Source organism: Panthera onca, chromosome A2 (genome assembly GCF_046562875.1).
Source record: "Panthera onca isolate mPanOnc1 chromosome A2, mPanOnc1 haplotype 2, whole genome shotgun sequence".
In the NCBI taxonomy this organism is placed as follows: domain Eukaryota; kingdom Metazoa; phylum Chordata; class Mammalia; order Carnivora; family Felidae; genus Panthera; species Panthera onca.
The window spans coordinates 112,121,864-112,135,057 of NC_138340.1; the positions used below are offsets into that span (position 1 = coordinate 112,121,864).

Consider the following 13,194-nt stretch of genomic DNA (forward strand, 5'->3'; position numbering starts at 1 on the left):
TGTGTCATTTTATTACCTGTTTTGTGGTGGTTTCTGAAGATTTTCTCTGAAACTTTATCTTTCTTTTATGGTTTGCTGGTTTGCTCTAGTGATATATTTGGATTTCTTTATTCTTTGCATGTGTGTTAGTGGTTATGATATATGGTTACCATTATATGTGTATATAACCTCTTCTGCATATAGCAATCCATATTAAGTTGATGGTCATTTAAGTTTAATCCCATTCTTTACTCCCCACATATTAGATACATGTTGTCATATTCCACATTCTTTTATTTTGAGACTTCCTTAACTGATTTTTTATAGAAATAAGAATTTTTACTGCTCTTGTTCCTGCCTTCATGCTGTCATTTTTGGTCTTTGCTTTCCACTCACAGTCCCCTTTAGTATTTCTTGGAGGGCTGGTTTAGTGGTCTTGAATGCCGTTAGTTTTTGTCTGAGAAACTCTTTAGGTCTCCTTGTATTCTGAATGATAGCCTTGCTGGCTAGAGTATTCTTGGCTCCAGATTTCTTCCTTTCAGCACTCTCAATATATCGTGCTAGTCCTTTATAGCTTGAAGTGTCTGCTGAAACATCCACTGATAGCCTTATGGGGTGTCTGTTGTATGTAACTCAGTCCAGTGAGTATCCTTAGGATCATTGCTTAAATACTCCCTCAGGCACATTACTTATATCTGTTTCACTTTGATCGCTGGCTGTGGCTTTATCCCGTTCTTTCACTTGGGACACATTTCTCGGTCTTCTCATTTTGCCTAAGTCTCTGTGCCTGTTTTTGTGTGTTAAGAAAGTCAGCTATGTCTCCTGTTCTTGAGGGTAATGGCCTTATGAAGAAGAGGTCCTACAGTGTCCTGCTGTGTAGTGTCTCCTGTTCCCCAGGGCCTGGTGCTTCTGAGTGTCTCCAAAGTGTGCTGTGTGTGCTCTGCTGTTTTTTCTTGGCTGCTTTATTTGTCATGCCAGTCTGCAGAGGCTGTCTTTGCCTGTTGTGGGCAGTGTTTGGTCTCTGGCCTGAATGTGGTACATTGTAACTAGGTGGACTCTGGTCTGCCAACAGAACTGAGGTCCTGCAAAACTCTTGGGTCAGGAAATGTGGTGTTGGCAGAGGTTTGGGCCAGTCCTCTGGGGGAGGGGGCCTGCCCTGCTGGGACGGAGGCATGTGTGATTGGGAAGGGCAGTTCAACCAGACCATGGGAAGGCAGGGCTTGGTGTAATCAAGTTTGGTAGCAATTGTTGGTGCTGTGCTGGTTCCCATAAGTGGCCTGTACTTATGCTGAGTGGTAGGTAGGAGAGGGAAATGGCACCTGCCAGTTTATTCTCAGAGGGATCTCTCTATTAATGCCTCTCTGGGACACACTGTGATATAAGCAAATAAACTCCCTACTGTGTGCCCCAGGTACTCTTTGGATCACTGTTTCCACACTGTAGGTCTGTGGACTGTCTGTCCTGCCTTCTCTCCAAGAGCAGTACACTGCCCTCTGGGCTCTGTCCAAGTAAAGCCACTGACCTTTAGAACTCCAGGCTTTAAGCCCTGCCTGTTGCAAGAAGTCAGGAAATTCAGCTCCCTAGAGGCTTTCCAAACGAATTGCTATGGGGCTTCCTCTTCTTGGTGTACTCCCCTGTATGCTAGTCTGTCTCCCCCACCCCTTTCCCTGTGACTGTAACTCCCTCCCCACTGCAGTGGCCACGATCCATTTCTCTTCCAAACCACATCTCTGTATGTCCTTATTTGCTACCTTCTTCGGTGAGGCCTCTTGTTGACCTTTAGTTATGGAGCCTGTTTTACCAGTCTTCAGGTCAGTTTCTGGGGTATTTATGATGATGTGATAGTTACCTAGTTGTATTCTTGGCAAGAGGTGAGCCTGGGGTCCTTTCTCTACTGCCATCTGCTCTCCTGGATTCCTTTTCTTTTTCTTTGCGCATGTGTTACAGGTTTTCAATTTTGGTTACCATTAGGTTCATAGATATCTTAGGTGTATAGCAGTCTATATTAAGTTAATGGCTAGCTTAAGTTTTAACCCATTCTAAAAGCATTTTTACTTTGATCTCTCACATTTTAGTACATGATATCATACTTTTCATCCTCTTATTTTGTGAAACACTTATTTTCATAGATGATTTTCCTGCCTAAGTGCTTTGACCTCCATTCTAGTTTTATAAGAGATTAATATACTCTTGTTTGCATTTATCTGTGAAATTTTTGCTTTCATAATTTTCTTTGATTATGGCTTTTTCTTTCCAAAGAATCCCCTTTAACATTTCTTGTAAGGCTGGTTTATTGATAAATTCCTTTAATTTTTGTTGCTCTGGGAAACGATCTGTCTATTCCAATATATAACCTTGCTGAGTAGTGTGTTTTTGGTTGCAGATTTTTTTCTTTTCAGTACTTGGAATATTTCATGGCACTCCCTAGCATCTAGAGTTTCTGCTGAAAACTTATTGCTAACTTTATGGGCTTCCCTTTGTATGTAACTTTCTCATACTGCTTTAAAATTCTTTTATCAGTACTTTTTGCCATTTTAATTACTGTCTTGGTGTGTACCTCTGATTGGGGTTCTCTGTGACTCCTGGATCCAGATGTCTGCTTTCGTCTCCAGATTAGGGAAGTTTTCAGCTATTATTTCTTCAAATTTTACTGCCTATCTCTCTCTCTTTTTCTGAGATCTTTATAATGCAAATGTATTACGCTTGATGATGTTGCCAAGATCCCTTCATCTCATTTTTTTTTTCTTTTTGTTTAGCTTGGTTGCTTTCCATTACTCTCTCTTCCGTATCACTGATCATTCTGATTCCTGTAGTCTACTATTGATTTATTCTTTCTAGTGTGTGTGTGTGTGTGTGTGTGTGTGTGTGTCTACACATCCATCTATCCATCCACCCATCTATCCATCTATCTATTCACTTCTGAGAGTCAGAAAAAGCAAGTGGAGGAGGGGCAAAGAGAGAGGGAGAAAGAGAATCCCAATGCTGTCAGCACAGAGCCCAAGGCAGGGCTCACACTCATGAACTGTGAGATCATGACCTGAACCGGTATCAAGAGTTGGATGTTTAAGTGACTGAGCCACCCTGGCACCCCTGGTCTATTTTTAATTTCAGTTATTTAGTTCATCATCTCTGGTTCCTTTTTGTGTTTTCTATATCTTTGTCAAAGCTCTCAGTGAGATCCTCCACTCTCACATCAAGTCCACTGAGTGGCTTTTTGACTATTAGGTCAAATTCTCTATTGGGAATTACGGTCTCCAATTAATTTAGCCCTTTGGCTGTGATTGTGCGCTGTTCTTTCATTTGGCTCATAGTCTCCTTTTGTCTGGTTTTAAGAATTAGGGAAGTGAGCTACATCTCCTGCTCTTGAAAGTAGTGGCCTTAGGAAGAAGAGTTCCAGGTATGCCCTATAGGGCAATACCTCCCATTCACCAGGACCAGGTGCTTCAGAGCTATTTCCTATGTGGGCTGTTTGTGCTGTACTGTTGTTGGTGACACATGTTCGCCTTCAGTCTAGTCAGTTGCAAGAGGCTACTTTGCCTGTTGGGGGTACAATGGGCAGGGTTTGGACCCTATACTGTTAAGGGGATGGTGTGGGGGTCACCATGGTCCTAGAGTTGGGTCGTATCAGTGGTCAGACCAGATGCCTACCCTCAGCTCGTCTACCAGGGCTGTAGTCCATGCATAGGCAAAGCATTCTCACTTGCTTATTCCCTTGGAGGCTTCTGTTGGTAGGTCGAGGCTTGCAGTGAGGCCCAATGCCTGCTCCCAGTCCTTCTGCTGAGGCTGCAATTCCACTGATGAGCAGGGCATTCTCTGTGCTGCCAGCTGTAAGAGCTGCTGGGTATGTGGGCACACTGGTGTGTGTGGTTATTTTCCCCTATCCCCAGGGCAGGAGTCACTTTGGAGTGGTGCCAGTTCCTACTGGGGCTGCTTGCAGGGTGTATTGGCACAGGAACTACTTTGGAGACACCTGCCAAATGGGGTGAGTTGGATGGGGAAAATATGCAGAACATGCAGATGGAGCATGAGATCTTAGTAAGATAGAGTGTGTGTGGGTTCTAACAAGTGTTTGCTATCTGACCTGGGGGTGGGGAGAAATGGTACCTGTCAAATATTTTGTTCTTGGAGGAGTCTTCTAAAGGTCCCTGCCTCTCCAGCACACCTTGAGATTAGCAAATAAATCTTCACGTATATCCTACGCACTTTTTACACTGCTGTTTCTGTGCTGTATCTCAGCCATGTTAGGAGCCTTTATGGGCAGGGACTCAGTTTCCTATGGCCCTCAGGCTCTCCTGGAGTTAAGTATGCTGATTTTTAAAGTACTCCATGTTATGCCCTGACGATTGTAAAACTCACAAAGTGCCACTGGCTTTCAAAGACACATGTTAAGGGGACTCGTCTTCCTTGTGCAGGTCCCTGGTGCCTCATGTGAGGTCTGATACTCTTGATTCTCCATGCTTGTAGGGGTCTCTCCCATTACTGGTTAAGTCTCACCAAGGGCTTGATTCCCAACCATGTTTCCACCTCTTCTACCCTTTTAGATGTGGTCTCTTCTCTACGATTAACAGTAGGAAGTCTATTCTGCTAGATTTCCGGTCATTTTCTGAATTAGCTGCACTGATGTGGTTATCTTGGTGTGAGTGTTGGGAAAGTTGAGCTTATGATCTTCCACCGTCTTCCTAGAAGTCCATGTCTATTTTTTTCTTCCACGTTTATTTATTATTAAGAGAGAGAGCATAAGCAGGGGAGGGGCAGAGAGAGAGGGAGACACAGAATCTGAAGCAGGCTCCAGGCTCTGAGCTGTCAGCACAGAGCCCAACGCAGGGCTCGAACTGACAAACCGCAAGATCATGACCTGAGCTGAAGTTGGACGCCCAACCGACTGAGCCACCCAGGCGCCCCGCCCCGTGTCTATTTTTAATTTTGAGAAACCTTCATACAATTTCCACAATGGCTGCACCAGTTTTCATTCCCAAAATAGTGCACCAGGGTTCCCTTTTCTCCACATCCTCACCAACACTTGTTGGTGTCTTTTTTTGTTTCTTGTCTTTTTTATTCTAACCAGTGTAAAGTGATGTCTCATGGTTTTGATTTGCATTTCCCTGATGATTACTGATGTTGAGCATCTTTTCATGTGTCTGTTGGCCATCTATATGTCTCCTTTGGAAAAATGTCTATTCAGGTCCTCTGCCCATTTTTTATTTATATATTTTGGATATTAACTCCTAATTAGATATAGCACTTGCAAATACCTTCTCCCATGCAGTAGCTTGCCTTGTTTTATTGATGGTTTCCTTTGCTTTACAAAAGCCTTTCATTTTCCTGTAGTCTGACTGGTTTTATTTTGCTTATTTCCCTTGCCTGAGGAGGCATCCCTAGAAAACTGTTGCTATGAACAATATCAAAAATTAGTGCCTGTGTTTTCTTCCAGAAATTTTATGGTTTTAGGTCCCAAATTTAGGTCTTTACTAAACCATCTTGAATTTTTGTATGGTATAAGACAGTGAGGACTTCAGTACTATGTTGAATAGAAGTGGTGAAAGGGGATATCCTTGTTCCTATCTTAGAGGGGAAAAAAAACCTCAATCTTTCACCAATGAGTATGATGTTAGCTGTGGGTTTTTCATAGATGGTCTTTATTATGTTGAGGTATGTAGCCTCTAAACCTACAATGTTAAAAGAGTTTTTATTATGAAATGATTTTTCTGCCTCCACTGAGAAGATCATATGGTTTTTATCCTTTCTCTTAATGTGATGTATAAGGTGACTGACTTGCATATATTGGAACACACTTACATCCCTGGAATAAATCCTTTGATTGTGGTGAATGATTTGTTTTAATGTATTAGATTTTTTTTTTTTGACAATATTTTGTTGAGAATTACCCTGACACCAAAATCATATAAAGACAATACCAAAAACAAAAAAAAAAAAACTATAGACCAGTATCTCTGATGACCCTAAATGCAAAAATCCTAAACAAAATAGCTTCACCTACAATTTTTAATCTTCTAGCCAGAAAATGAAAAAAAGCTAGATATAACATTATTTAACACACTATACCAAAAATAGAATTTCACCAATACAAAACTGAGATAATTTACATTCTTTGTACATCTTCAAAATCTTGTATTTTATACTGATAGCAGGTCAATTTGCATTAGCCATATTTTAAGGGCTCAATACCCACACTAAACTGTAGAAAAAGAAACTGGCCTGGTCCATTGTCTGGTCTTCTTAATTTAATTAAGAACAAGCGTGTGAACATATGCTACTCTCCAAACTCTGTATTCTAGTACTATAGATTGGGATCAAGATACACTTTCTGCAGAATTTATATGTTAGTAAAATTTAATAGTGTGAGACCAGTACTACATCTGATAATAAACGGCAACAAAATGGTTGCCACTTGAAATTCATTTCAACCATTCATCCATTTACAGATATTAATACAATTAACATTCAGTAGACACTCTTGTTTTTAGTACTTCCCAGGATTACTGCCTTTCTGTATTTTACTTATATATATTGTGCATGCGTGCATCTGTTTCTCCTATGACACTACATAAGGGAAGGAACTACAGTCATTATACATCTGTTCCTTAGTAGAATGTTTTACACACAGCAAAGTGGTCAGGTACTGTTCAATCAATGAATGTGGCCATGCATTGATTATCAGCCTGAACCAGCTTGTCATTTCATCAGTGTTTTCCTGTAGTTAAGACACAGTCCACATTTCGCAGTGCAATTTTCTCTTAAGAATCATTTTTAATACCTTAACCCAATTATTATAAAGTAGTTGAGAAATTTCCTACTAGTAAGAATGGCATTTACAGCTGAGGCACACATAAACAAGTATAAGAGAAGAGCCCTCTACATCAACCTCTTATACAAAAAAAAAAAACACCAGAAACAAAAACCAACATACATCCGGAAGGGAAGAACAGTGAACAATGTTTCCTACCACTGTCAATAGTGGCATGGTTCTAATGAGCTCTGGAGACTTCAGAGCTCCTTTGGCAAACCATTCTAAATTGAACCAGAGAAATCTCATAGTAGCCAGAGAAAAGAAAATCTAAAAATCTCATATAATATTATGACTGAAGGTCAAACCTACTAAAAAATACACAAGCTCAAAACCATTCGGTAATGATACAAATAACACTCTATTACAAAGTCCTTTACCAGTCTTCAGATGACAGAAATAATTTTATAATGCAAGACTTGAGAGAGGTCTTATCCTCTTATTCTGTATACAATAAAATGGCAGTTTGATAATATTGGTATTTCCTAAAGTAATTACCACTTTAGCACCAAAAATTCCTACTAATGAAATGTTTCCTGTTTTGCAGACTACTGGAATACACAAGCATTTCATATGATTCCCACATTTATTCGTCTACTGTATGTAAATCAATCTTCAAAAAACTGAGTAAAATGCACTAAAGGAATTACTTTTCCCTTTTCTTTTTAGATGAGTGTTCCAAAAGTGGGGTAAATTCAGCTTCCTCACTGTGTTTTCTTTTCTTTTTTCTCTTTTTATGGTCACTCTGGTAACCACTGGAGTCACTACCTTGGAAAACAGGATCCTGGTCCTCCTGGTGCCTTTTCTTCTTCTTCTTCTTTGGCTCTTCGTTCTGGAAGCCATTCGTATTATTAATCTGCAGGTTTGTCTCTTCTTTCACATTGGCATCTGCAAAATCTGCTAGTTCTCTGTTATCACTCTCCACTTCATATGGCTCTGGGTCTGTCTTCTTTTTCTTTTTCTTCTTCAGAGGTTTTTCTACAATTTCTTCACTGCCAGTTTCTGTTACTTCTTCAGAAACTGTAGAGCACTTGGTTTGTAAACTAAAATAACAGTTAAAAAAAAAATTACAGAGCAATAAACAAAAATAATAAAATGAGATCAAGAATATACCAAATGTTAATCTTTCTTCTAAATAATGACAGTAGTACAAGATACAGAAGTATGGCATAAATATCAAATATTCTATTCTGTTATCCCTCAGCTCATTAAAATGTCTTGGAAAAGTTAAAATTTTTCCAAAGTCCTTCCAGACTGTTTTCATACATAAAAATTACATAAAATATTTTTATCAAAATGTACCTTATAAATTTTGTTTTGATTCAAAAAAATTTGCTCACTGTGCATGAAACATCACAATACTCAGGCTTAGTAGCCAAACAACTGACGAGCGATAAAAAATACACGTGTACTGTCTGCCAAAATTAATGGAGTTTCCCATCTATGAATCCTTGTTTCAAATTATTCATTTTTTTCAAAGTTGTGAGTTAACAGTAAAAAAACAAAAAACAAAAAACCAAGGATCAGTGAAGTAGCCCTCTCTACTGGATGCAGAGTCCCATCCAGTAGCACTAGCTACATCCAACTAAGTAATTTCAATGAGCTAACAGAAAAATACAGAAATTATCTACCTGGCATAGTGACATTAATCAAATATGATTAAGCTTTCAACAGTTTCAAGCTCAAGGATCAACTTTTTAAAAAATTAACCAAACTAGAAAATAGGAAGATTGAGTTAGTAAACTCACCCATTAGCTAGAAGTGCAGACCTTTGGAATATTCAATATGCTGTCAAAGCACTTAAGATTCCAATTTACATTGACTTTATGGCATATTCTAAAAAAATTACTTTCCGAAAGAGGGGCTTATGTTCTCTAAATTCAGAATTAAACAGAAATGACTACAAAAATTAAAATAATGTGATTAGGAACTGACCTAGAGGTATTTAATTTTCCCCGAATGCAGAATACTCCAGCAGCATCTGAGTCCAAACGAAATACTTCAAATTCTAGTTCATCACCCACATTTATCTCTAGGATCTGCCACTGCTCAGCTGGCATCTGCTCAGGTTTAGGGATGGAGGCATTGAAACACCCATGTACTAAACAGCCAATGTGGCTAGAAGACACTTTATTAACTGTACCCTGGGAAGAAAGAAAAAAAGCATCAAGCTATCTAAAGAGTTAAAAGGTAAATAAAACTTTATAAGCTTCAAACTGATCTTAAAGAGAAAACATTGAAATAATGGAATAATTTCATATGGAAAAAGATTTTCAATTAAAATTTACATGTTATACTAAACCATTTTAAACACTGTAGAGTTTTTAGAAGGCTGGAACTTTGGTAAACTGCATGCATATCAATTGCCTAACTGGATAAACAACTAACTCTTCCCACCTCTAAAAAAAAAACCAAAACAACCTACCTCAGCTCCTGCTACAGGACTCCCTGGGGAGTAGATTATAACCATATTGAAACCAAGCAGAAAATACTGTTTGGTATTACCTAAATGTGAAAAGACCTCAAGGCAGGAAGCATATGTTTTTTATAACTAGGATCCACATTATATTTCCATAAACAGTCTGAATTTCAAAGCTTAAAAAGCATTGTTGGAAGGCATGGTCACTTAAGTGCCTGACTTCGGCTCAGGTCATGATTTCAAGGTTTGTGGGTTCCAGCCCCGCATCAGGCTCTGTGCTGATAACTGGGAGTCTGGAGCCTGCTTTGGATTCTGTGTCTCCATCTCTCCCTACCCTTCCCCCATTCACATTCTGTCTCTCTCAGAAATAAACATAAAAAAAATTATTTAACAATTAACTTTAGTAGGATATAATAAGCACTGTATTTGAAGACAACTTATCCTTCATCAGTAGATCTTGAGCATGGCTACTGTGAATCACAAAAACATTTTTAGAAGCTTTAAAGCTAAAAAGTATGAAGTTTATAAACAGAACTATTAAACCTCCGTAACACAAAAGTCCAGCTAAAAATGGGCAAAGCACTTAAATAGGCCTTTCTTATTGAAACACAAGAAAAATCTCACGAAGGAAAACGCAAATTAAGGAGAACCTAGTATTATCCATCAGTTTAATTAAAAGACTAACAAAACCAGATGCTGGCAAGGACACAGAGCAACTAATAGTGTTGAATGTTTAATTTTATGAAAAGCAGGCTAATTCCTCAAACACCTACCCTCTGACTTACAATACAGCTTCCAGTTCCTACCTAGGAGAAATGAAAATACACATTCACACAGCTTCATTCATAATAGCTCCAGACTGGAAACCAAAATGTCCATCAATGAAGATGAACAATCAAATTGTAATACACTCATATAACCGAATTCTATGAACAAAAAGGAATAAAATACGAATACACCATCAAACAGCATGGATGAAGTGTAAAAACATGTTGAACAAAAGAGGTCAGATTTTCATCAAAGAGTGTATAATGAAAATTTCCACTAATATAAAATGAGAAGCTTAAGCAAAACTAATGTATGATAAACAGAAGCAGAACAGTGGTTGGATCTAGAAGAGAGGACTGACCAGGAAAGGGCATGACGGTCATTCTCAAATAAAATGGTATATATGCACTTGTCAGAATTCATTGAACTGAACACTATGATCTATGCATTTTGTTGTATATAATTTAGATCTCTTATTGTATGTAAATTATACCATGTTTAAAATTAGAAATTGGAAAAAACTGCCCAGATGTATTTGAAGACTGGATCTCATTGTGGGGAATAGAGTAAAAGGAGTAATTTTATTCTTAGTTTCATACTTTCTGTACAGTATGTTATTTCCATGTTTATATCTATGGTAACTTACACAAAGCAGATGAGTTAAGTGTCGAAATTTTTTTAAGTACAAATCTGCCAACTTTAATAGTATGGAAGCTAGCTGTATAACCCAACTTTGGCAGGCCCAGGATACTATTTCTACCAGTTTAACCGACACTGTAAAAATTTTTTTAAATTAGAAATGCCTTGTAGAATTTGTCAGTGAAATTTGATCAGTATATTCATTAACAATAAAAGTTAATCTTATAAGAACCATTAATAAAAAATTTTATAGGAAGTGCTTAAAGAAAAAAACATACAAACATATGTATGAATACACACACACACCCACCAACAAATACACTCAAAACTGCTGGTAGAAGACAGTCAATTTCACATCTATCTGTATATCTAGATTGTCTTAAAAAACCTTCCCAACAGGGCCTTCATTACCATGGCACCTGATGGGTGCCCTAACCTCATTGTTCATTCACTTTCATTACATTACATTTCATTAGCCTGGTCCCACAACTATTTGAATTTTCAACTCCTATTTGAACTCCTATTTGAAACACTACTACACGGTTTGAATCTTTTAAATATTTTTTTAATGTTTATTTGAGACAGAGAGGGGGAGAGAGAGAGCGCGCGCATGAGCGGGGGGGGGGGGGGGGGGGGGTGCAGAGAGAAGAAGAATCTGAAGCAGGCCCCAGGCTCTGACCTGTCAGCACAGTCTGCCATGGGATTCGAACTCACAAACTGTGAGATCATGACCTGAGCTGCATTAGGAAGCTCAACTGACAGAGCCATCCAGGAGCCCCTAGCCCCTGTTTAAATCCTTTATAAAGAAACTATTGGTATATAACTGAGAAATAAGAAACTAGTTATTTTTTTTTTATCACTTAAGATCGTTCTGGTGCTATACAAAGAAGAGAATAAATTGTATGACACACATACTCTGCATATACAGGTGAGTTCTAGAAGAATGGAGTTTAAAAACTTACCAAGGTTGAATTGACTTTTTTTCTTTGAAAATAATTTTTAGGGGTGTCTAGGTGGCTTAGTTAAGTATCTGACTTGGGCTCACGGCATGATCTCACGGTTCATCAGTTAGAGCTCCATGTTGGGCTCTCTGCTGTCAGCGCAGAGCCTGCTTTAGATCCTTTGCCCCCCTCTCTCTGCCCCTCCCCTGCTTTCTCTTTCAAAAATAAACATTTTAGAAAATAACTTTTAGCTACCCACAATAGCAAGCCATTTACTTCTCGAGGTGTATAGTCTTAAAAATCTTCCAAATTATATCATTATACAACTATACAAAGAAAGCTTTAAATATATATACATACCATAAGCTTTTGCCCTGGCTCAGGGCAGAAAATAACAAAATCTGCTTCAATGTTTAGATGAATGTGTCCTTGATCATCATAAATATCTCCCAGCTCACCTACCACTTTGATGTTATCATATGCAATGGGGACACCTAAAAGGCTGTTTAAAAAAAAAAAAAAAAGAAAAAAAAGAAAAAATATGTTTTATCCTCTTTCAAAATAGTCCAATGTCCTGATTAAATTGGCTGAGTCCAAAAATTATACATCTCTTAAATATAAGCACACATGCCAAAATACAATAGCATTATCATTAGTCCATAATGACTTGAGTAATTCAACTTGACCAAAAGCTTCCAATATACTAAATTTAAAAGGATTATTCAACATAAGTACCCAGAAACAAAATGTCCAATTATGCATGAGCAGGTTGACCTTTCTTCTCTAATAGCTATGCACTGGAATTATAGTCATTCTCCAATGAGAGAAAGAAAAAAAAATGAAAGAAAAATGTCTCTAATTTCTGAGTATAACTGAATGAAGGCAATTTTGGTATTACCCACCATTACTAGATTTCTGTACTAGACGGCCCATAGCAAGATCAGTATTAAAGGTGAAGACCCTGAATATTAAAGCCAATGACTTATGGGAGAAAAATCCTCAAATTGTAACTGTTAATAGTAAATAGAAATGTTATTAAATACAACTACATATTTCATTTATTAGGAACTGAGTGGCTCAAGCAGTAAGGCTCTGACTCCTGACTTTGGCTCAGGTCATGATCTCAAAGTGAAGAAATCAAGCTCCACATCAGGCTCACACTGGGCATGAAGCCTGCTTAAGATTCTCTTTCCCAGTCCCTCTGTCCCTACTCTGCTTGTGCACTTGTGTATATGCATGCATGCACATGCTCATTCTCTCTCTCTCAAAAACAAAACTGATTTTGCCAATTTAGTCTACATAGTATGAAAGGATTAGGGGACAACTATTTCAAAAGGTCATTTCCAAGTACTTACGGAATTTTAACTACTAAAGAGGCAAACCTGGTGACTTCACTAGCACACCCAATACTTACTCATGAAAACTTCACTGACTCCCCAGGAAATGCTTAAATCACTCCTCTTCCACTCCTAGACGACTCCATGGCACAGCATCGCATCCTAAGCGTGCTTGATCTCGGTTTACTGACTCTAGCTCTGTGTATGTTTGCATTCCACACACTACTCAAAAACCCTTGAGAAGACAGAACACTTTGTAGAACTCTACTAAATTCCTAAAAGTATTCACATAGTATAAGAGAAAGA

At 38.3% G+C, this 13,194-nt stretch overlaps 1 protein-coding gene and 1 long non-coding RNA gene across 2 annotated transcripts in view; one reads left to right on the forward strand and one right to left on the reverse strand.

Annotated features, from left to right (window-relative positions):
- Positions 1–13,194, forward strand: part of LOC132679257 (uncharacterized) — a 101,332-nt gene that overhangs the window by 68,210 nt on the left and 19,928 nt on the right. The window lies entirely within an intron of this gene.
- Positions 7,352–13,194, reverse strand: part of POLR1F (RNA polymerase I subunit F) — a 30,659-nt gene continuing 24,816 nt past the window's right edge. Inside the window, exons 2-4 of the mRNA XM_060632665.3 lie at positions 11,912–12,053; positions 8,720–8,928; positions 7,352–7,827 (exon numbers count right to left, since the gene is read on the reverse strand). Of these exons, the coding sequence (XP_060488648.1) occupies positions 7,431–7,827; positions 8,720–8,928; positions 11,912–12,053 (748 nt within the window). The 3' untranslated portion in view covers positions 7,352–7,430. The remainder of the gene's footprint in view (positions 7,828–8,719; positions 8,929–11,911; positions 12,054–13,194) is intronic.